A 25,587-nucleotide genomic window follows, 5' to 3' on the forward strand; every position below is an offset into this window, starting at 1 on the left:
TGCCCACTGCTCAGTGCCCATCTCCACATATAAGCACAGCCCTTCACACAGGGCTCGCGCCCATGAAAGCGACTCAAGTGCCCATCTCCACATGTAAGCACAGCCCTGCACACAGGGCTCGCGCCTATAAGATGGACTCAGATCGGTCACGCGCTCCACATAGTAACCGTGCCTACTCCTCAGTGCCCACAAACACTATGTCACACACGGCGCGTGGTTTTCTGTAAAAACGAAACCCGTGCACGTACGCTCTGCCCAGGCAGACAGCGAGTCGAAAGCAGTAAATGTGCACACTTGCAGCCCACAGTTACTCGCAGACATCACGAGTCCCACGGGACCCGCTCAGCCCTCCCTCAATCGGTTAAGCGCCGGGACGGGGTCGAGGAGGAGCGATCTGCCCGCTGTGATCAGCGCGCTCCCCGCCTCAAATGCCACAGGCGTAACGCCCATGTTACAGCACACCGAAGCGCCGCCGTTGCTCAGTCAACAGAGCGCGCTTCGCATCTAGCCCTTAGCCATTCATGCAGATGCATGTTCAGCGCTTCCAGGGGTTTCGGATTGGGTGCTAGGCATTATAAGGAGAGGCTACTCGCTACAGTTTTTTCAACGCCCTCCGCGCTTTTTAGCGCGCGTTGAAACCACGGTCAAAACAGAAGTAGCACGCATACTTCGGGCTGAAATATCAAAACTGTTGAGCAGAGGGGCTGTAGAGCCTGTGTCTCAAGCTCAAAGCGAGGGACTGTACAGCAGATACTTTCTAGTGCCCAAGAGAGACGGGGGTCTCAGGCCCATACTGGATCTAAGACAGCTGAACAAGGCATTGGTGAAACGCAGTTTCAGAATGCTTGCGACCAGGAAGCTCCTCGCGCATATTCGCAGAGGAGACTGGTTCATGTCAATAGATTTGAAGGACGCGTATTTTCAAATACAGATGGCGTCAAGTCACAGGCGATATTTGAGATTCGCCTTCGAGGGCCAGGCATACCAGTTTGCAGTCTTGCCGTTCGGCTTGTCCGTAGCTCCTCGTATGTTTACGAGATGCATGGACGCAGCGCTCGCTCCTCTCAGACTCAGAGGCATGCGAGTGCTGAACTATTTGGACGACTGGCTGATTCTGGCTCAATCACGAGTGGAGCTCGTGGAGCACAGGGCCGTTTTACTCCATCACCTCGAGAAACTCGGTCTCAGTGTCAACTGGACGAAGAGTCGCTGAACCCCAGTCAGACGATTCTGTTTTGGGTTTGGCTCTGGACTCACGTTCCATGACGGCGCGGCTGTCACCACAGCGCGCGTTGGGCATTCAGCGCGCGGCGAGTTCTCTCCGCTGCGACGCGACCGTTTCGCTCAGAGAATGTCAGAGGATGCTGGGTCTCATGGCCTCAGCATCTCCGGTTCTGCAGTTGGGCCTGCTCCGCATGCGCCCCCTGCAGTTCTGGCTGAAAGCGCGGGTACCTGGTCGACTGCGTCGCAAGCTCAATCAGGGCTGTGTTACAGCCCTGAAACCCTGGACAGCGAACGACTGGTACCAATCAGGTGTAAGCCTGGGGACTTCCTCGAAAGTGAAGATGGTGTCGACGGACGCCTCCACTTCGGGATGGGGAGCGCTGCTCGAGGGCAGACCGTCCTTTGGCCTGTGGTCAGAACGGGAAAGGCTCCAACATATCAACTGTCTGGAAATGCTGGCAGTGGAGAACGCGCTGACGCGCTTTTGTCCCCGAATCAAGGCACCACGTCTTAGTCCGTTCGGACGACATGTCTGTGGTGTCCTACAGATATCGCCAGGGCGGTCTCGGGTCCCGAAACCTGTGCAGGTTGGCAGAACGCCTCCTGGTTCGGGCTCAGCGCAACTTGCGCTCGCTGAGGGCAGTTCATGTGCCTGGGAAGAATCTACAGAAGCCTACAGAATCTGGGTCCAGACAGGCTGTCCAGAAGCAACATTCACACGGGCAAATGGTCTCTACACCCGCAAACAGTCCGGCTGTTGTGGGAGAGATTTGGCAGGGCGGAAGTGGACCTCTTCGCGTCCCACAAAAACGCTCACTGCCCCGCGTTCTTTTCCAAGGACGAAAGCGCGCTGTCACAGAGATGGCCGTGCTGCTCGCTTTATGCTTTCCCTCCCGTCTCCCTCCTTCAGCAGGTGATAGAACGGGTGAGAGAAACGAGATGTTCAATACTGCTTGTAGCACCTTTTTGGAAGAACCAACCATGGTTCCCAGATTTGATGCAGTTAGCAGACATCGCCCTGTGGCCAGTGCCGTTGAGGAGGGACCTCCTCTCGCAGGCCAGGGGCTTGATTTGGCACCCTCAACCGGAGTTGTGGTCCCTCCATGTGTGGGCGCTCAACGGTTACCCGCTGATCTCTCAGTGGGAGTGCTAAATACCATCACTCAGGCTAGAGCTCCGTCGACACGACGGCTGTATGCCTTGAAGTGGTCGGTGTTCTCCAGCTGGTGCACGGCTCGGGGATGTTCACCCCTTAGTTGTGAGGTGACGGAGGTTCTCTCCTTCCTACAGGAGCTGTTGGATAAGGGCAGAGCCCCATCCATGCTCAAAGTTTGTGGCGGCCATCGCAGCGTTTTCTGAAACAGCGCTCGGTCAGTCAATAGGAAGGAACGATTTGGTCATCCGCTTCCTTAGAGGAGCTAGGAGGCTGAATCCTCCAGGACCTCCGTCAGTCCCTATATGGGACCTCTCGGCGGTTTTGAAGGCCATGAAGGGTCCCCCTTCTGAGCCTATCCAATCGATTAGCCTCCAGCATCTGTCGTTCAAGACAGTATTCTTGTTGGCTCTCGCTTCAGTGAAGCGTGTGGGTGACCTGCACGCGATCTTGGTGAGCCTGTCGTGCTTGGAGTTTGAGCCTAATGACTCAAGGGTCATACTCAAACCTAGGCACGGTTATGTGCCGAAGTGCCTCAACACGCCATTTCGGGCTCAGGTTATTGCCCTGTCTGCCCTGTCGGTGTCAGGAGAGGATGGAGACTCGAGTCTTCTTTGCCCTGTTAGGGTTTTAAGAGCTTATGTGTCTCGCTCCGCTGTCTTTCGACAGACTGAGCAGCTGTTTGTCTCGTTCAGTGGACGTTCCAAGGGAATGGCTGTTTCGAGACAGACTCTATCCAGATGGATAGTTGGCGCCATAGCGTTAGCTTACGCTTCCAGGGGCCTTCAGTGCCCACTGGGCGTCAGAGCACACTCCACAAGGGGCGTCGCCTCGTCGTGGGCGTGGTCTACTGGGATCTCCTTGCAGGATATATGTATGGCGGCAGGTTGGGCCTCGCCGTCTGCATTTATCAGGTTCTATAACCTGGAGGTTCCCGCCTTGCAAGGCTGCTGTCGGTATAGCCGAATCAGGGCCCTGATGGGAATTCTGAGTTCGTGAGCATTATGCGCTGCCGACTGTTATATGGGCAGTATTGCGTAAGACCCGCATTGCCACATTGGTCAGGCCTTGCCTCGACTGTGTGATGTTATATTGCCACATCTACGGGTGCTGCTAGATATGGGATGGAGGGCTCCCCCCCTTTCCTGTCCTGGACTCTCTGTGAGTCCCTCGGGTGACTGTGCACTGTAAATCCTGGGCGTTGCTTCAGGTTTATTGGTGTGTGATCCCTGCGCGCACGGCGTTTTACATGGGGTTCCCGTAGCATCTTAGCTAAGACGCAGTATGAGAGAACTCTCGTAAGAGAACGTACTCGGTTACTAATGTAACCTCGGTTCTCTCTAGAAGAGGGAACGAGTACTGCGTTCTCTGCCGTGCGTACGATTCACTCTGGTTCGCTTCGGCGATGAAATAAATCAGGTGAGTCAGCCTTTTCGAGCTCCTTTTATAGGGTTGGGCCACACCCGTTTCGGCGGGAAGTGGCATGAAGGGCGCGAAGCGTCCTTATTGGTCTGATATTGCATCAGCCTGCGCTCGATAGGCTGTGCACTTGCCGCAGAGCAGCCAATGAGCGAGCGAGCCGTCTCGCCTATGGCTGTGTACTGCTGCAAATGCGCTTTTAAAAATTCAAAATTAAGGATAATTTTTTGCTTCAGTATTTCGTGAAAAGAGACTTTTCCCGTAGCGTCTTAGCTAAGACGCAGTACTCGTTCCCTCTTCTAGAGAGAACCGAGGTTACGTTAGTAACCGAGTACGTTTTAAAGTCCCCATGAAATAAATTATTTTTTTTTGTATTAATATATTAGACTTAAGGTTATATATAAGCAAGTGTGCTCCAAAACAATGACACAGTTCACATTTAGAAGATATAAGCATTAAAAACTTCCAATTCAAAACCAACAATATGGGTCAACGATTTTGATGACATACCCTGCACTTCAGCATCTAGTCAAACATTCTGTCCAATCAAATGCTCTCTAGAATCTGAGGTGTTCCACCCCCTACATTACGAATAGACTGTAAATAAACTGCTGATAGGTCAATTGTTCACATAATAATTATCATAGTGCACAATGGACCAACGGACTGCACCAACGGGAGGCAGTCGCATTTCTTCCCTCTCCTCCCTGCCTTCCCTACTTCACCTGCTCTCTCGTCTAATCTAATACTTCAGAGAGACTCTCTCTGCACTGCTCTCCTAAACTGAAATTATGGATTTGATCAACTGGTCTCTCAACGCAATTGACACCATCTTCTCGACGAGAAGCTTGGGTTCGGGGGAATCTGACTGCCCTGCTGGAACTACACGATGGACACGTAGGGCTGTGATGGTATATATATATATATATATATATATATATATATATTAGTGTCAAAACTTGCTCGTTAACCAAGGCTATATTTTTTTTCCAGTTTAACGTATTCAAATTATTTTACGTAGGGGCGGGGATGGCCACCCACTCACAACTGCTGCTTCTGTCACTTTTTCTCATGACAAGAAGTGAATTTATTCAGTCGCAGACTCGCAGAATGACTGAACAGGAAACGTTTCAGACACGCGCTCCACTTCACATTATTATCAGGTGCAAGTTAAGTGAGCGCGGACGGTCCTGTGCTCAAAGGCGGTGCGCGCTTCTTGAGGGCTTGATCGTGCCTCACCGGGGCTGCCTCAGGGCCAATGGCCAGATTTTTTTGGCCCGACGAAAACCTTGGGCCAAAGCGGGCCAGCTGGGGCTAGAGGAGGGGTTATGAACAAAGGCGGAGTTTCTCCGCGTCTAGAGAGCTCGGCGCTGCAGATCATTTCAGAGAGATAACAGCTTTAACACCGGTATTAAAGACTTTTTAAAATAAGTTGACCTCAAAACTCACTCTTAGTTAGCAGCAAGTGTTTGAAATAACTTGATCCGATGTGGATTATAATCACTAAACAAGGCAGAAATATTTATAAGCGATGTAAAAGACTATGCACGCTAAAAATTAACATTACCATAGTAAACATGGTAAATATGACCGCTTGGATAAATTAGACGTCAGCTTCTTATTCTCTATCACAATTGTGTATTTATTAACTAACATTTTATCTGTTGTCTCATTTCGTGAGTTTAGCTCCACGTTGCATATCATCAAAATATAATAATGATTTTTGTTCGGGAGCTTTTATAAAAATAGAGAGCATCTGCGCTGCGGATCATTTCAGAAAGATAACATGCTTTAACACCAGCATTAAACACTTTTTTAAATAAGTCAAGCTCAAAACTCACTTTCAGTCAGCAGCGAGTGTTTGAAATAACTTGATCCAATGTGGATTATAATCACGTAAACAAGGCAGAAATATTTATAAGCGATACAAATAACTATGCACGCTAAACATGTTACCATAGTAAACATGGTAAATATGACCGCTTGGAGAAATCAGACGTCAGCTTCTTATTCTCTATCACAATCGTGTATTTATTTAGTAACTTATATTATCTGTCACAAGCCTCGTCTCGAGAGTTTAGCTCACGTTGCCTATCATAAAAAAATATAATAATGTTTTTTGTTCGGGAGCTTTTATAAAAATAGAGATATTATCATTCATTCTAAATGTGACGTATAGGCTACTGTGGCAACAAATAAACAGAAACAGACTTCGACTTAATAAGCAGGCTATTTTCATAAGCGTTAAAAATAAATAAAATAGAAATAAGTGTATTTATGTGTGATTAATTTTGAGTCCTGATAAATTAAATCAATATGATCAATGTATCACATATTCTATAGTTAAAACATCGATGCTTTTGAATTTGAATATATAACAAAGCATGCAAACAAACGGCCTCTTATATTATGGTCGTTTTTTGATCGCGCATGTTCCAGTGACGACTTAGTTTTCAGATAACTTCTCTTTGTTGGTGAAATGATGAGGTAGCATGACGTTGTTCCTGAGAGGCATGTAAAGGGCATGTTTTAGTGACGCGCAGCGGAGCTTCAGGCTCCACTGTGGAAACCCTGCACTATTCTGGCCTCGGTGCTACTGGTCCGAGGCTATTAGCCCCGCCCGGCCCGCTTTGAGCCCTGGCTCGCACTGGCCCGACAGTGGAAATGCGGCTATACATAATTACAAAAGGCCAAAACATTTTCTGAGGCTTAAGAAGGTAACACGATGCATTAAGAGCTGGAGGGTGTAAACTTTTTGAATTGGATGATCAGGGTAAATTTAACTTATTTTGTCTTCTGGGAAACATGTATGTATTTATGTAGCTTCTGAAGTGCAGCACTAAATGAAAAACATGATCTATAATCAAAATAACAAAAATGTACACATCACCCTGTTCAAAAGTTATAGGGCATTGAAATAATTAAAGGGTATTGGCCTAAATCGAGCACTAAAATATACAATGTTCATTATAACGGCACAAATCAAGCACGTACAAATGCCACAGTTTTGGAATGATTTAAACTACAGTACATGGGGTGGAGAGTGACGTAACTGTTCCTAAAAAAAAAAAAATACTCCTAATTTATAATATATTATATTTAATAGTCTTATTTTTCTAAGATGATTGGTGACAACCAAAGAAATCTGAGACTGCTGTTTAATTCTATTAACAAAGTGTTGAATTGTAATAGTTTTTCGCATGTTACTGCTTCAACTCAACTTTGTAATAATTTTTTTTTTAACTTTTTTGATACCAAGATTGTTAATATACACAAGGGTATATGTGCTTCTACTTAATTTTCGTCGTCTTCTGTTAATGTTTCTTATTCTGGTACTCTTCTGCACACTTGATTCTTACTCTCTTCAAAAGGAGGTTTCTCAAATGAAGCTAGCCACTTCATTAATTGATCCCATACCTACTAGTCTGTTTCAGTCACGTTTTGTTTCCTTCTGTCCAGTTGTTTTGAGTATTATAAATGACTCTGTGTACTGCGGTTGTTCCACCAGGTTTAAAAATTGCTGCAGTTACCCCAGTAATAAAGAAGACAAATCGTGATTATGAAAACCTTAATAATTTTCGTCTCATATCCAATCTTCCTTTTCTTGTTAAAATTTTGGAGCGAGTGGTTGCTTCTCAGTTAATTTCTCATTTAATTGAAAACAATATTTTTGAACCTTTGCAATCTGGCTTCCACTAATTCTATAGGACTGAAACAGCACTGGTCAAGGTTACTAATGATTTGTTAATTGCTTCAGATTCTGGTTATCTTTAAATTTTGATCTTTCTTGATCTCAGTGCTCTCAGATCTTTAGACACTGTAGATAATTTAGTTTTAATTACTCAGCTAGAAACTGTTTTTGGGGTCTTTGATACTGCACTTAATTGGTCATACCTCTCTGATCGTAAGCAATTTGTTTCTATGGGTGGATTTAGGTCAAAAACTGGTGTTGTGCAATCTGGAGGCCCTCAGGGATAAATTTTGGGCCCCTTGCTTTTTAACATCTATATTTTTCCACTTGATCAGCTTTTGAGATCTCTTTTCTTTTAGATTTCCACATGCATTTCTAGGATAAAAGAATGGATGTCACAAAATTTTCTTTGGTTATTTGGCTCATTGGTTCACCCCACCAATTACGTAAAGCTGGGTTGGTTACTTTGCACATTGATGGTTCAATTATGGAGTTTAAAACAAAACTAAACAATTAAGGGGTGATTTTCGATTCAAATAAATTTTTTGATCCATGTGTTCAAAAGACTGTTAAAACATTTTTAATCTTAGAAATATTGCCAGACTACATCCAATGCTCTCTTTTCCTGTTGCTGAGAGGTTGATAAACACTTTTGTGTTTACCAGGATTGATTATTGTAATGCCTTGTTGGTGGGGGCGTCAAAAGCTACCCTAAACAAATTGCAGGTAGTGCAAAATTAGGCTGCTAGAATCCTTACTAGAACTAGGATAAAAGAACATATTACTCCGATCTTAAAATGTCTTTACATTGACTCCCTGTTAGTTTTTGGGTTGATTGTAAAATTTTGATGCTTAAAAGGCTTTGCATGGGTTGGCACCTTCATTTTTTCTGAGCTTTTAATTTCTTATACCACAACACGTGACCTTCGCTCATCTGAAACTGGCCTTTTAAATGTTCCATTAACCCGTTTAAGATTGATGGGCGATAGGGCTTTTTCTTCATTAGCTCCATAAGGGGAAATCGTGGCCTAGTGGTAAGAGAGTTTGACTCCTAACACTAGAGTTGTGGGTTCGAGTCTCGGGCTGGCAGTACCACGACTGAGGTGCCCTTGAGCAAGGCACCGAACCCCCAACTGCTCCCCGGGCGCCGCAGCATAAATGGCTGCCCTCTGCTCTGTGTGTGTGCACTTTGAATGGGTTAAATGCAGAGCACGAATTCTGAATATTGGTCACCATACTTGGCTGTATGTCACTTCACTAAAAGTGTGGAATACTTTACCGATTGAGATAAGGCAAGCTAAAACTCTTAGCATTTTTAAATCTTGCCTTAACTCATTTTTTTTAGGGTAGCTTTTAATTAAACATTTGTATTATTTATAAAAATATGTTTTTTTTGTTGTTTTGATTTGTATTTCTTTTCATATTTTTGCTTGTATTATTTTATACAGTGTTTATTTTGTTTTTGTTCAGCACTTTGAGCAGGGTTTGAAAACGGAAAAAAAATTAAATCGGTTCACTCCGAGCAGAATCGATATTTTAACGTTTCTGTTCTGTGTTCCTCTGATATTATTACCATTCCGAAACCAGTTCGGGTGGAAGAAATACCGGTTAATAACGTTATTTTTAAAAAACAATATTATTTGCCTAATAATAATAATATAATAATAATAATAAAGTATAGCGTTTTCTTTACTCAAAAAGAAAAGGAAAAAATAGAGATCTAACGCTTAGTCACAGCCAATAGGCTACAGCATCATCATCTATAGATTTTGGACAAATGTAAGCTACTTAAAAAAATAATAATAATATTTTATCAACACTTTAAAGACAAAGTATTTTTAAGATATTTAAAAATGTTTGCTGCATTGTTAAAAGAAAAGAAAAAACATTATAAGATTGCGTTTTGAGAGTAAAAAAAAATAAAAAAGTCTCGGCTCACGTCGCATTTTATTAGCCCTATTACTTCCGAAATAATGAAGGCTAAAATGCCTGTAGTCTAAAGCAAAATGTTTAAAAACATTATAAAAACAGTTATTAGTTTAGGCTATAAAAACGTCAATCCAAAAACAAATTAATCTAAGGTGAAGCTGATGCCTACCGCGCTCTTTTGGCACGAATCCAAATGTTTCCATGTTCCCGACGTATCTGGATGCTAAAATTGTATTTAATATAAAGAATTTAGAATAATGGTAAATGTATAATAGGTAACGCTGTATATGCATCTGTATATGCATCTAAATTAACAGTATTTAGAAAAGAACAAGAATTAAAAATATAAGAAGCTATAGCAATATTAACGACAAACTAAAACTAATTAATTTAGGCTAAAACGAAACTGAAACCAGCGGGTCTCTCATTCAACACAAAATCAAAGTTTCCGTATTCGCAATGTATTTGAATGACGAATGATTATACAAAATAGCCTAGTGTTTATTATAGCCTAATGTTTGTAAACATTTTGTGTCTGCATTATGTCTATTTCTGAATGTAATAATTTTTCTCTCTCTCTAAAAAACGTATAGGCTATACAAGTTTTCTCTCTCTCTCTCTCTCTCTCTCTCTCTCTCTCTCTATATATATATATATATATATATATATATATATATATATAGTTATGCGTAGCGTATTTTAACCATGCAGCAAACCTTTTTAAATATTTTGATAATTTACTGAAAATACATAAATTACTTTTTAAACCGTTTAACTGATTATTAATCGGTCAAAATTAGCTGATACAGTTTGCTGCATTCATGCGCACTCTGAAACCGGTGACTGTGAACGAATCAGCAGAGCTTGTACGAGCTTTTGTCATCGTTGAATCTTTCTCAGACGTTTCTAAATGTCGAAATTGGTTAGGGCATCTATCTGTGCATGATGATGTCCAATGACTCCGGCGAGCGGAGCTTAAAAGGTCTACATTTAAAGGCGCTATAGAAAATAAAGTTTATTTTTATTATTATTAGTAGTATTATTATTACTGCATTGTGGCTGAATTCATTTTGTTCAAACATTGCTCTTTTATGGTTGTACCAGTTCATGTGTTTTTGTACTTTTTATTTTATTTTGAAGTTTTAACACATTCATTACCGTGTGGTTTTATTCTGCATCATGGCTGATTAGTAGATATCAACCCCACAACTGTTCCCCGAAAATAGGTCCTTTTAAGCTACTTCCACATGAAGCCAAAGCATACCCTATCGTCTCTGCGACTACACAAAACCGACGCAAAACGATGTAGTATACATGCCAGACCAGTATGTGGTGCTGTAATTCTGCCACAGAGATACACCTAAAATGGAGAAGATGGAACTATCCCTGCATCTCAATGTTCCTACTTATACTACGGCCTTAAAGTATGTACTCTTTTGGTGAAGGAAAAAGTACACACTTTTGAGTGTGTAGTAGAAGAGTAAGCAAGCTTTGGGACACACTATCATGTCACAATTGCGTCTTTAAAAGACCACTCTGTCGCACCTGTTACACGCACCCTGTCACTGTAAACTGGCCTGTAAATCATCTTGTCACAGTTAACATCCTCCACATTTCATTTCATTTAGCTTCCTACCATACTGGAAAGAAAAGTAGCTCATTGATTTGCCAGGCGTGGGTCTTTAATGCTGAGAAATGATGTATTTAAAAGTTAACGGCCAAATGGATGTTTATAAAAGCTCACTTTGCTGTTGCAGATGAAATATAACATGGATAAAAAAAAAAATATATATTTTTTTTTACCAGGTTAAATGTTGATTATTAGTTACTCAAACCCCTTTCTGTAATCCTCTCTACCTAAACGTTGATTATGCACATCCGCCACGTTTGTAGTTTTTCTAACACATTTTATTTGTTTTTGTAGTTCTGGACCTAATCCTTTGCCAAAGCACAATTGCTTGTGGGCAAGTTTAGCCATTAGAGTGTGCAGGGATCCAGACTTCAAAAATCGACCTAAAATAGTAGAGCATCCGGTGACTTTTGGCGTACTTTTTCAACATACTATGCGTTGGGACACACTTATTCTAATCTCGCATACTATTTAGGATGGACAGTATGAACATTGAGATCTGTGTTAATGTTAGTGAATACAAATACAATCGTTCAGTGTTTGTTCCTGTTTTGGTTTCTTTTACGTGACATAGTAGTGTCTGACTAGGGGCAAGACGTGTGCTGATGACGTCATCGTTTCAGAAAATATACGGATTCGCTGTCCAAATGAAAACGCATGGGTGGTGTTTTCAGATTTATCCACTCTGGGACCCGGTTAAAAAAAATATCAGTTTCACTCTCTCAAAATGCTGGATCCGTGTGGACGAAACGCCTATATGATAAAAAATTTATGTTTATACAGCGAAACGAGTCTCCATGTGGACGGGACCTTAGACCCTCAAGAATTTAAGTATGACTCTTTTTAAGACCATTTTTGCCTTTACCAGTCATGTCCAATATTTCTTTGTACGTTAACATAGAAAATTCCAATAAAATTTGGTCACAAACAGCCAAAGACTACCCATTGCATATTGTTTTTCATAAAGCTATGGGGTGGTGGTGGCGCCTTGCTTGGGTCTTCTTTGCTGCTTCCAGCTAAATTTTAAATATTGCTTTTGTGTGATTAATAAACTAGTTTTACCTTTCTAGTCAGTTTTAATTTAATGATAGCTGGGCTTTAGTTACTTTTACCTACTTTTATTTTCTCTTTCCAGGCTCACTACATTAAGGCTGCAGCGTTCAGGAGCACTGGCCGCAATGAAGAGGCTCTGCAAGAGTATTTCTGCTGTTTGGCTCTTAAATCTGACTGGATTGCCGTAAAACTGGAGGCCCAAAAGGTATGTTAATATTTGTTTATTTGCAAATGTCAGTCTTTGTGTCGTAAATCCGTTGTGTGATTGTTTCCCTTCTAATTTTGATGTTAATTTTAAATCTTAAACCGTGAGGGTGAGTTGCACCAACAAGGATTAATTTAAGCAAAGTTTAGAGTTAATCAAGGATTTGTTTATCTGGGTTTTATTTTAAATTGAATTGTGTTGTACCACATCATTTTTTACCAGATCAACAAATAAGGGATTAGAATTCTAACCTGCGATTAATATCTCCATCTACGATTAATTTTCTCTGCCATGATGGTCTCGCCATTGCAATCAAACAGCAGCCATGGTAATATTCATTCATTATCCTTCTTGCTGATTACCAAACTCTTTCTGACATAAGTTGCTCGTCAATAAAGGAAATAAACTTGTAAAATATCTGCCATTTTAATAAACTAGAGAGACCATTATTCAAATGGTTGATCAAGCAAGCAACGTATACATTTAGGCAGTGCATAAGGATTTCATAATCCTGGAAATATATTTATAGTATCAATAAATGGAGTATATCTTATGACAAAAACAACAAGATAAGAGAACGCAAATGGCATGATTCGTGAACCTCCGCTCGTGACCGTGGCGCTGTTATGAGCACATCATAGTTAACATGAACTTATGTCTGGTCTTAGTCCGTGGCAGAGGACCGACACAGTCTAAAATCGTCCGCTCAAACAGCTCATCAGCAATGGGAATGGGGCAAAGAGGTGCTGGAGAAATTGACTGATTTGGCTTGCTCACAATCTGGCAGGTATGGCATGGCAATATTTCACTGATTTCATCTGATTTTAAACCAGGCCAAAAAAAGTCCAGTAAAATGCGGTTGTATGTTTGTAATGCCCAAATGACCCGAAAACTGATTGTGAGTTAACAGCAACACATAAGAGCGAAATTTAATGGGCACGACTGTCTGATAAACTGCATCAGCTTCACATTCAGAAACCGCTGGTGTTCTTTTTCGTATAAGCATCCCAAAAATAAGCAATAGGCTAGGGCTGGACGATTATGGCCTAAAATCAAAACCTTAATTAATTGTTTTGATTAATTGAACATTTTACCTCGGTTACGATTAATGAACAATTATTTTGTTTCTGTTTTGTTGTTTTGCCCTCATAGTTCACTGACAAGGTTTGTACTGTAAATTTGAATGACTATTGAAGGTGAGATATTTTTTCCTATTGAAAGAGCAATCTGACATCATAGCTCACTATCAGCAGTTATCTTATCTATGTTCGTAACATTTCTTACAGATTATTGCTCAGTGTAAGAGATAAATAAAGATCAGATAAAGATAAATTAGCACAGTACCAATACGAGTGATTGTTAATAGCCTAGTTCCTTCAAAAGTAGAAAAATATGCTATAATAATTTTTGAGATTCTAAGCTACTTTAGTGATAAATCACAGGACAGCGCTGACAACTAGTTTCTTCGTTCCTCTGTGCCCGTGTTCTTCAGAACTACTGTTTATATGAGTGTTCGTGCCACAATACAGCTGTGCGAACTAGGGCTGTCAAAATGGCTGAAAAACTAAATTTGAATTTGCAATTAAATATTATCCAAATTCGAATTATATTCGAATTTAAAATGCATAATTTTAGTTAGGGTGAAGAAAAGCTTTTGGGTTATCTTCTGAGGCCACAAGAGGGCGCATTGGGCAAAATATTACTAATGCACGTTTATTCAAAGCATAAGAAAATATGACTGTGAAAAAAAGTGCATAATATTTAAAATAATGTTTATAAACCAATTATAATTAAGTAGCTTAAAGAACTATAAACAAAACAGTACCATGTGTGCATGCATTTAATTCAAAGGGGTGAAAGCCAATAACACAGAGTACATTTTTCATTTAAACATGAGATGCAGTAGGATGGGAAAAACCCACCATAAAGTCTCAAGATATGTTTTTGAAAAAAAACCTACATTAATTTTACATTGCTTTCTAAACAAGCGGCTCTATTGTGTGAGACGCGAGTGCAAGGGTAATAGAAGACGACCCTCTCTAGAAAATGCTTGAAATATGTGTTCTGTGTGAACGGCTTGGTTTCAGTTTTGATGTAAACAAGATCTTCTCCACATTCTCTTTTTCCGCAATATTTTGATTGAACATCGCAGCAGCGCTGCATCTAGTTGCTTCAACTGTATAGGTTAACAAAAACATTCCAATGCAATGACACTTTTATATTGTCATCGCATCTCGTGCACCACTGATAAAGGCCAAAGTATAATTTGACCATCCGCGCACCGTCCGCATTATGTAATTTTCGCCATCAAGAGGGCTCGCGGACAGCCGCGCATCCATCCACGCATCTCAAAAAGTGCCTGCACGTGGACGGGATGCGCAGCTGTCAACAGCACATGCACGAGGTGAATAATGACAGAAGTGGTACTGCTCGTCGAGCTCGTCCGCCTTCTGAAAGCTGTGTGGATGAAGCTGTGTGAGACGGAACAGAACACGGAATGTGAAAGTATACCCGAGGCGGGCCTTAAAGCTGCCTACTTAACGGACACCTACATTTTTGCATTCGAATGTGGATTTTTTACATTTTTTATTCTACGAATATTCGAAACTCTATTTTTTTTTTGACAGCCCTAGCGCGAACATGGTAGCTCGATATAATAATACACATCCAATCATCTAATCGCTTCAATGTCCAAACCATAAAACAAATACAACTGACAAAGTTTAGTGAAGATGCAAGGCTCACCGCTCGTGCGCCATCACTATGTGTTGAACCGGCGTTCACCTCCGTGTTTTTCTTTTATGCCACTTACTGGACGGGGCAGAGTCATGTGGCTACACACGTGCTAGTATGCTTTTAAAGGGTTAGTTCACCCAATTTGCTAAATTATGTCATTATTAACTTACCCTCATGTTTTTCCAAACCCGTAAGACCTCCGTTTATTTTTGGAACACAGTTTAAGATATTTTAGATTTAGTCAGAGAGCTCTTAGTCCATTGAAGCTGTGTGTACAGTAAACTGTCCATGTCCAGAAAGGTAAGAAAAACATCATCAAAGTAGTCCATGTGACATCAGAGGGTCAGTTAGAATTTTTTGAAGCATCGAAAATACATTATCTTCTCTTCCGTGTCTTCCGTTCTGTCTTATCTTTTTAAAATAAGTTCACCAAATCGAACTGAATCGTTTTAACGGTTCGCGTCTCCAATACGCATTAATCCGCAAATGACTTAAGCTGTTAACTTTTTTTAATGTGGCTGACACTTCCTCTGAGTTCAAACAAACCAATATCCCAGAGTAATTCATTTACTCAAACAGTACACTGACTGAACTGCTGTGACGAGAGAACTGAAGATGAACACCGAGCCGAGCCAGATAATGACTCGTTCAACGAGACAAGAAGCGTTTCTGTCAGACGTGTCCGATTCGAGAACCGAGGAGCTGATGATACTGCGCATCTGTGATTGAGCGTGAAGCAAACCGACACACAGAGCGTCTGAACCGAACTGATTCTTTTGGTGATTGATTCTGAACTGATTCTGTGCTAATGCTATGAGCCCAGGTAAACCGAAGGCTTGCAGTCATCGCCACTGACGCCATTACGTTGAGCGCAAAAGAACCGGTGAACCGTTTTCTTCAACCGGTTTATTGAATCGAACTGTCAGAAAGAACTACTGATCCGAAAAACCAATGCAACCGGTTCTTGACTCATGAACGAGTCATTATCTGGCTCGGCTCGGTGTTCATCTCTCTCTTCACAGCAGTTCAGTCAGTGTACTGTTTGAGTACATGAATTACTCCGGGATATTGGTTTGTTTTAACTCAGAGGGAGTGTCAGCCACATTAAACAACTTAACAGCTTAAGTCATTTGTGGATTAATGCGTATTGGAGACGCGAACCGTTTAAAACGATTCAGTTCGATTTGGTGAACTGTTTCAAAAAGATCTGGTTACATCGAATGATTCGTTCGCGAACCGGATATGACAAACTGCTTTGTTTTGAACTGTCTTACAACAGACACGGAAGAGAAGACAATGCTGAATAAAGTCGTAGTTTTTGCTATTTTTGGACCAAAATGTATTTTCGATGCTTCAAAAAATTCTAACTGACCCTCTGATGTCACATGGACTACTTTGATGATGTTTTTTTTTTACCTTTCTGGACATGGACAGTAGACCGTACACACAGTTTCAATGGAGGGACTGAGAGCTCTCGGACTAAATCTAAAATATCTTAAACTGTGTTCTGAAGATAAATGGTGGTCTTACTGGTTTGGAACGACATGAGGGTGAGTTATTAATGACATAATTTTCATTTTTGGGTGAACTATCCCTTTAAGGGGGAAGTATTAACAGGATTAAAAAAACGAAATAACCGACATGGGAAAATTATGTCGGTTAGAGGTTCTGAATTTCGGTTTCGATTACTTTTCGATTAATCGTCCAGCCCTACAATAGGCTGTTTAAACCATCTTCCTTTTTCACAATGGTAGCTCTGCAGAGCGCCAGTGAATTGTCATGTTTTCACGCGTTCACTTAAGTGACCCTATCAATAGTTGAAGACCGATCAATTTCAATACCAGGTACAGTGGACAGCGACTCAGGGTGCTTACATTTTATTTCCAGATGAAGCTCCTGGCAAGCGTTAGCGCTGTCAGGGGAAGCCAGAAAGCTGTCTGAAAGTTCAACCACATCACTATATTTATGTGACTGCACACACGTAATCAAACACATGCAGGAACTACAGAAGTTAGGTTCGAAACCAAGTCTACAACATTTCATGGTTCAGAAAGTATTATATTACATTATATTTCCACCTGCAAGGTTATTACCAAGAATCAAATCAACTCCTTAAATAGGCAGTTGCGATAGAACAGTGCCAGACTGAATGTTTATATATTGTAAAGGAACTCTGTGACTATTTCTAATTTTATTCCTTGAACCAGCACATTGGAACCACAGTACTAATCCCTAGTAAACAGTAAAAAAATAAATAAATTAATAAAAAATTCATAAAAAACAAACGGATCATATCCAGAATTAATTCTTTGCTTATCAAAATCAACTGGTGGACTTGTAACACGAACAAATCCCACACTCTTCAACATCTGACGTTTCGGGGATTGTTTTTTTTTTTCAAAACTGCTTCGGGAACAAGGTCATATGCCCTATGAGCTGAGGCCTTCAAAAATCATAATCTAAACTCTCTTCGATGGTCAAAGCTGCACAAACTTCTTGAGCTTTACCAGTCAGTCTGCACTGCAGCAAGAATTACCAAATCTCTCTTGGCCAATGCAGAGTGACAGCTTTATGCGCAAATGCACTGAAGTACAACTCAATCTCCATTTTCCTAAAAGAAGGGACTAAACTAATCGGTCTACTGATAACAAAAACTCACCCTTACTAGGGGGATATGATCGGGTGAAACAACAGGAGGGACACTGGGTACAGACGCTGTAGGGGTTTGTGATCCACCGTGGGAAATGAGAGGCACATCAGCGATCACTAGCCCACACTTCATCATCACCACTGCTGTTTAATGCTATACAGTAAAGATTTATTTCTGTTTTGTTTTCTTTCTCGTACACCAAATGCAACAAGATGGTTGACTTATTTACATCCCGGACTTGCAAGTTTACTATGTGCTACCAAGACTCTCACAATTTGCTAGCACAGTGCGCTTTAATCTTAATTTTTATTTGTAATAAACTCCTCTCCAAGACCTCACGACACACCCGCTGTTGTTTTGTTTTTTCTAATCAACCACATAATTGTAGGTGCATGTTATTTCATTTCAACCACCTCACCTGTAAATGTAAAATTTAAACAAATTTAAATCGGAGTTTAAAGTTATGGAGCAACAGGATTTAGTTAATCTATCTTAAATATAAATTAAATCCAGGATCAAGATGAGGGTTTAAATGTAAACCTGCTTATTTAAAAAAAAAGGTTTAAAGTTTGGTTCTGCAGAATTGCAAGATAAACTTTGATTTAATATAGATTTAAGATTAATCCTTATTGGAACAACCCACCCTTAGTTTAATTAATTTATGACATGGTCAGGGTTACTTTTGCACAACTTTTGCTGTCTATCTACAGATCCTGAGTCACATGATCTCTTCAGTCTTTGTGACTGATGGTCTTTCCACGTCCATGCAGCCCCTTCCAGGTGGACTCTCATCTCATTTCAAACCTTCATTCCTCCTCAGCTCTCTTCACTCTGCTCCCCTTAGAGATCAAGCCGAAGAAGGCTGCTCCAAGGTTACTGTGTTTAGATACAACTGATTAAACAATCACACAGATTTGCTACAATGGAGATATTATCACACTGAATAATTTTGATTTGCAAAGCAATTTTAGATTCATAGCATAGGATCATAGCACTATCAAAGTTTTTTTATTTTATTTTAATAAAAAAAAAATACAATTTTGTTTATGTGTCTTAGGAACCAACACTCAGTTGCAGCAAGTTCAAAGATGGGAACTCTTCTATTTTACCAAGATCTGAAAATGTGAACTCTGGCATCTCTTCACCTTTTGTTCAACCAGTCCTAAAAAGGAAATGGACAGAAGATACTAAGGGCTTTGAGCCACCAAACAAACAGCTTAAAGAAGGTATAAAAGTCTTGGTTTAAAACCATGATTTATTCATTTGGAAAAAGATAGATATTAACTAAGATGTCTGGCTGGTTGTACAAACTTTCTCACTCTCTCTCGGATTTATTTATTTACTTGCTTTGTTCCCAGATAATGTATCTTCATGTAAAAGTCTCCCTACTTTTTCTGGGGAGAGGCAAGTTCCATCACAGCTCTTGGACAGTGCAGACTTTGAATGCTCTCTCTGCATGAGGTAATGATACATTTTCTCTCTAAAAATAACACTTAACTTGGCAAATATTTAAGTCCTCCTCAATAATGTATTTCAGACTGTTTTATGAACCTGTCACCACACCCTGTGGACACACGTTCTGCCTCAAGTGTTTAGAACGCTGCTTGGACCACTGCCCTAACTGTCCTCTGTGCAAGGAGAACCTCTCTGAGGTAAATGTAAATACAATTGCAAAACAGTCTACACACAGATATGGACCAACAGCAGGCCTGTATGTTTTTGCCTTATGTATGGATAAATTTATCATTTGACTTTGCAGTTTATGAGAACACAAGCAAAACCGTTTAATTAGATGATTTTAGTCACTGAGGAGATACTTGCTTTCTTATCCATTATTTCTCATCTTTCTGTTCTGCAGTATTTGGCCACTAGATCATACAACAAAACTCTTATAATGGAAGAGTTATTGCAGCGCTACTTTTGTGATGAGCTAGCAGAAAGGCGTAAAGTACATGAAGAAGAGATGAAAGAATTGTCAAAGTAAGTGGACTTTGAATATAATGGTTTTCCTAACCCTTTTCTGGTCTTTAATGCACCATGTCTATACATACCTAGATTTTGATCACTTCTCAAAGGCTGGTATCTTTGTTATACCCTAAACAGTTAATGATTTATTTGCCATCTGTATAGTAAATGTTCCCTGTTTTTGTTGTCAGGACATTAGTATTGTCTCTTGTTCATGTGTACAAATTGCATTTTTTTATTCTTCTCGTTTAAGCTTGAACCAGGAAGTGCCCATCTTTGTTTGCACCATGGCATTTCCTACCATTCCGTGCCCACTGCATGTTTTTGAGCCTCGATACAGGCTTATGATTCGCAGATCTATGGAAACTGGAACGAAACAGTTTGGCATGTGCATTGCTGATGAACTGAAAGGGTAAGAGGCACTGAATCAATTTAAAGTGTGGGTCTACACTGATTTACTTAGGGTGCTTTCACACTAGCACTTTTGGTGCGCACATGGGTTTGATTGATGTCAGAGTTCAGTTCGTTTGAATGATGTGAACGCTGTCTTCCGTACTCGGATGCGCAGCTGCGAATCGTACCCAAGTCTGCTTAAAAACGGTGGTCTGGGGTACGCTTCATTTGAACTCTGGTACGATTCGCTGCTTATGTGAACGCAATCGTACCAAATCGCGGAAGTGAACCGCTTTTAATGACAAATTATTTGATGAAAATGTGTGTTTGTGTGTGTGTTTCACTCACTTTCCTGATGAGCGTGACTGATGCGCTGCAAGCAGAGAGCTGTACATCTCATTTATTTTCGCCTTCAATGTTCTTTAGAGCATTTTCAGTACATCCGTAAGACAGACGCGAGTGTCGTTATGTACCGAAGCTTTATAAACAAAACGAACCGTTCAAAAACATAATGCATAAAAGTGCAGAGAGTAATGTTATGCATTTGTCGCCTTCTCCTGTGCTGTCGTTACCAAGCAACGGGGTAAACAGCTGCTGGCTTGATGACGCAAGCGAACCGCGGTTCGGACTCAAATATTATGATATGAACACAGTCCAGCGGGGGCAGGGGGAGGGGGGAGCAACTGAACCCTGGATCGGACCAGGCAAGTGATCCAAGTGTGAAAGCATCCTTAATAAGGAAATCTGTTTGGTATTGCAATTCAAAAGGTTAATACATCAAGTAACCCTGAAGATACTCAAAAGGTTTCAGAAAAGCACCTTGTTATGGGATGAAATTAGATTCAAAATGATTAATAGATGCACACAAAAATATCAATTTACTACATCAATTTCATACATGTATCTTATGAACCCCAAACAAATGCCTTTCAATTTGATTCGGGATTAAATGATTGTGCAGCGATTTTGTACATATACAGACATGTTTGCAAATAAAAATGTTCCGTTCTGTTTTTTTTAATTTTTTTTATTATTATTGTTTGGCCCTATACTCTTCTTTCTACTCTCTCATTTGACTCGAATCCAAATGCTTCCATTTCACAATTTTGGCTACTTGAATTTGAATGCTACAGACTATTATTTATTAAGCCTATTTAAACCAGGCTTTGTACTTAACCCCCACCCCCCCTCCCCCCAAAAAAAATAAAAAAAAATAAAAATCATCTTCTTCACATGAAAAAATTGTCCTCTTCATGTGCTTGACCCGAGCTCAGGCTGAACGGCACGGATTGTACTATGGGCTGTTTTAATTAACCAATATATCTAGATTCTATAGTGTATCTATATGTTTGGTTTAATGTTGTAAGCCTATATAATAATAATAATAATAATAATAATAATAATAATAATAATAGCCTACAAGGAAGGAATAACTGACAACGTGCCGTTGAATTAAAGAAAAAAAAAAAGAAAAAAAAAACCCATGGTAGGCTATTGTCATGAAGTTCTTGTTTGACCAAATTAATATAAGCTTTTCTGTGTCTTAGGACAAGTTAAGTTAAAACCAGTTCAATATATATTTTTTTATTGTATTTCTACGGGCAGAGGAGAAAAGCCAAACCAAAAAGAAACAAGGAAAACAATGTAACATTCATAAAACTGTACACAAAGGAATGCGCATGTGAGTGGGGCTGTAGTGCCAGTGGTCACTGTTTTTCTTTAGCTCAGCTGCACGTGGATCGCGAGCTGTGTGTGTGGATTGGGCAAGGCTTAAAGGGCGGAACGAAAGTTTCAAAATTCAAATGAATCAAATAGAATCAACTCAGAAGAGATGTGGATGAATGCACACACGTCGCCTGATCCACAAATGCACATTTGAATCTCTACATGCACAAATTATGATTTAATACAAACTATAACATTTGTATATGTCTCTATTTGAACAAAATGCTGCACATTAATGTAATTCTTAACTCTGCAGACACCGTCAGAAAAGCATTTGTTTCAGTGTAGTGACGCACATTCGCAAATTTTTAAATCGGGCCTAAAAAAAAAATTTGTTTGGTTCCGGTTTCCGACCGACCCTGTCAATTTATGTGCGACCCAAATTTATTTTATGAGACTGGGGAAGGAACGGTCTTTCACACATCGTTAATTAAATTACAGTTTCCTTTAAATGCTGTTTTACACTTAAGTAATCCGTTAAAAACCATTAAGTATTGCATCAAAACCCTTTAACTGTCAATTCCTAAAGTGAGCTATAACTTAAGGTTTGGAAATCGTAACATTAAGAGAAACACGGGGGGAGGGGGGAGTCAACAATATATCGCGGAACAGAGAGAGCACTGACAACATGCTGACAGACAGGACATTAACATTACCAGCTTACTTTTAATATGAAACAAAGTCTCATTTGGTTATTTCACCTTTCAAATGTGGTCATTTTTTAAAGAAATGTAAACAATAAATACCGTTTTGTGGCTCTTGAATGTGTCGAACAGATCGCTGTAAGTTAGATCATCAGTTAAAACTAACTGATCGTCTCTTGCTTCTAGTTAATTTATAGCATCAAAATCAAATAAACCACATAAATGAACATAACAAAGAATGTTGTTTGACTACAAAATGATGTCTGTACACTCCGTTTTTCAAGTTCAAATCCTCCATGTTAATCTACTATGAGATCGCCTGTCAAACTCCCGCGAAGGCTTTTTGTGTGTGTGTGTGTGCGTTTTGCGTGTCTATGGCAACAACAGACTTTAAACAGGAATACAGAATCGTAAAAGTACCGTAAAAGTAGTCGTAAAAGTACCGGTACACACATTTAAAATGTTAAAACACACAGCGCGTGTGTGTGTGTAAAACTGCCACTGGAGAAAAAAAAAAAAAAAAATAAAAAAATAAATCCCTACCGACCAATGACCTCAACTGACAACCAACCGGAACCAAACTTTTTTTTTTTTAGGCCTCGTGTACACGTTGATGAATTGCACTGGGCCTTGTTCGTTAGTAGTTGTGTTTGTGTGGGACGTGAAATGCTTTTAACTGCAAAAATGAAGTCTCAAAATCCAAATGAACTGAACAAGATCGACCTGAACTAGACGTCAATTAATGCACGCGTCACCCGATCCACATATGCATGGATTCCTTTTTGCATGAGCAATTTATGATATATTAATGCAGAATAGAACATTTTTATAAAGACATCTGTATGTGGTTCATAAGATACATGTATAAAATGTATGCAGTACATGGATAATTTTGCGTGCATCTACAGTATTAATCATTTTGAGTCTAATTTCATGCAGCCTGTGCAATTGACATTTGCACAAAAACATATTGCGATATTGATTTTATTTGAATATATTTTGCAGCCATGCATATTACCCAAAAAAGATTTGAGGCTGTAATTATTGCTAAAGGTGCTTCAGCTAGGTGCATAAAGGCCCCAATGTATAGTGAAATAGATGTCTATGGCGTGGAATTTTTTTAGGTAAACCTACCTTGCCTGGTCAAACCATTCAGTAACATAAACCCATTTGCATTTTAGCATCCTCAGTGTATTGACATTATGTTGACTGAGTTTGGTGGCATTTGGGGAGGAGTATGTAAAAAGTTAAGAGTAGCCGACTTTCTGTTGAGCAGAGCATATGACATACAGTACGAAAAGTGTTCAGCTCAATGATATCTATATGTGTACTGGGTTTAGTGCATATACTTTTCACTGCTTTGGGTCCTAATTAGAAAGAAGTGTTAATGAAGTGCATAAAATCTTGACATGGAATTAAATGGCTGTGGTTTGTGATTGACAGGTTTGCAGACCATGGCTGCATGCTGGAGGTGAGGGATGTCAAGTTTTTTCCTGATGGGCGCTCTGTAGTGGACACCATAGGCATTGCGCGCTTCAAAGTGCTCAGTCATGGCCAGAGAGATGGATACCACACAGCCAATATTGAATATTTGGAGGATGAGATGGTAAATGTATATTTTTGCATTCAATTGTAGTATGAATGCAAGAGTGCATATCCGTCTTCCACATTGACCATATATGTGCATGTGTGTTCAGGTTGAAGGAGACGAGTTGACGGAGCTCCTGAAGCTGCATGACTCTGTGTATGATCAGGCCTTGGGTTGGTTCACCTCCCTTAAAGATGATATGAAGAACCAAATCATCAGCCACTTTGGACAGCTTCCTGTCAAAGACTCTGATCCACAGGTGAATGTTTAGGCCAAATCATTCTCACATTTGTTCTAAATTATTGTTCATAGTAATCTTGCCTCCAACCAGTCTGCATCATATCACACCAGTATTTAAAATTTTTGTAGTTTGGCTTTATATGCAGGTTCATGTTGCAATTTTAAAATAGCAATCTAATACTTTCAGTCCTAATGTTTGATTGTGTTCTTTTTTCTCAGGGTAATCCCAATGGCCCTGCATGGTGTTGGTGGCTGTTGGCTGTGTTGCCACTGGAAAACAAAGCCCAGCTGACCATCCTTGCCATGAACTCTCTTAAGGATCGGCTGGTCGCCATCCGAAGGGTCCTCATTTTTGTAACTCGCAAACGGCCTCGATGATAGATGTGTTCTTGGTCTAAATATGTTTATCAAAATTAACCTATAGCTCGGGAATGCTGATTCAGGCTGGGGTCACTGAGGTTTTCTTCAACTGGCTATCTTGGTCCGTCATTGCGGCACGCAGCCTTCACCAATTAGTCACCTGGGACTTTGTTCAATAAAAATATTTTTATTCTTAATATGTTAATTTAGGCTCATCAGTTAGCATTGGTGATTTAAGTTGTAGTCATTGCTATGAGAGAGATCATTATTGATGCCCTACATTTGGAAGTTCTCATTTAGTTCAGTTGCAGTCAAATCGTTTACCAGTTTAACAATAGCAAACATGAAGACAGTGGGAACTTTGTTTTTTCTTAAGCACCTTCGGTCCAATGTGTGGATGGGTGGCTTATGGCTATATAACAGTCTTTATAGACAATAGGAGGCCTTTGAACGTTCAAACGGCTTTTTTTTTCCTTTTCTTTTTTTTTTCTTTTTTCCTCATTCTTGTCTCTGTGATGTGCATGTCTTGTGTAAGTCCATTATCAACCTTTTATTGTGCAAATTACTACTTAAATGCTGTATTTTTATTTTTATTGTGTACATTTGTAAATCAATATGAAATAAAACATTTATATTTTAAAATAAAATATTTTGTTCTTTGCCTTTATGTGCCTTTTCAAAGCCATTGAATTGAATTACTCAGAACTCTGGGACAGTCATTACAATGTTTGCAAATGGCAGTTACTTTACATGTTATGATGTTAAAAATAGATGTCCCTATTATTTATGCTTTAAGAGATTGCATAAATATTAAATAAAATGTTAAGAATTTAAAACATATTCGATTTGTTTTATCACAATGTTTTACATTTATTTACATTCATGTGACCTCAATTTCACTATCCTTCCTGATAGTCTGTGGAACTGATCAAGAAGAATGAAATGGGTGTGACTTATAAGGACTCTATACCCCGACTGCCAT

General features: G+C 40.0%; 1 protein-coding gene across 3 annotated transcripts in view; it reads left to right on the plus strand.

Annotated features, from left to right (window-relative positions):
* The window catches only part of lonrf2 (LON peptidase N-terminal domain and ring finger 2), a 76,230-nt gene extending 51,239 nt beyond the window's left edge, over window positions 1-24,991 (plus strand). For 2 of the 3 annotated variants that reach the window (XM_059552385.1, XM_059552383.1), the window contains exons 3-12: window positions 12,182-12,304; window positions 18,401-18,562; window positions 18,748-18,916; window positions 19,049-19,151; window positions 19,228-19,342; window positions 19,549-19,670; window positions 19,909-20,067; window positions 23,861-24,023; window positions 24,115-24,264; window positions 24,465-24,991. In XM_059552385.1, the coding sequence (XP_059408368.1) occupies window positions 12,182-12,304; window positions 18,401-18,562; window positions 18,748-18,916; window positions 19,049-19,151; window positions 19,228-19,342; window positions 19,549-19,670; window positions 19,909-20,067; window positions 23,861-24,023; window positions 24,115-24,264; window positions 24,465-24,623 (1,425 nt within the window). In that variant the 3' untranslated portion in view covers window positions 24,624-24,991. The remainder of the gene's footprint in view (window positions 1-12,181; window positions 12,305-18,400; window positions 18,563-18,747; window positions 18,917-19,048; window positions 19,152-19,227; window positions 19,343-19,548; window positions 19,671-19,908; window positions 20,068-23,860; window positions 24,024-24,114; window positions 24,265-24,464) is intronic. The other variant, XM_059552384.1, reaches the window with a different exon arrangement.
* The last annotated feature ends 596 nt before the right edge of the window (window positions 24,992-25,587 follow it).

This window comes from Carassius carassius, chromosome 6 (assembly GCF_963082965.1).
Source record: "Carassius carassius chromosome 6, fCarCar2.1, whole genome shotgun sequence".
Lineage (NCBI taxonomy): Eukaryota > Metazoa > Chordata > Actinopteri > Cypriniformes > Cyprinidae > Carassius > Carassius carassius.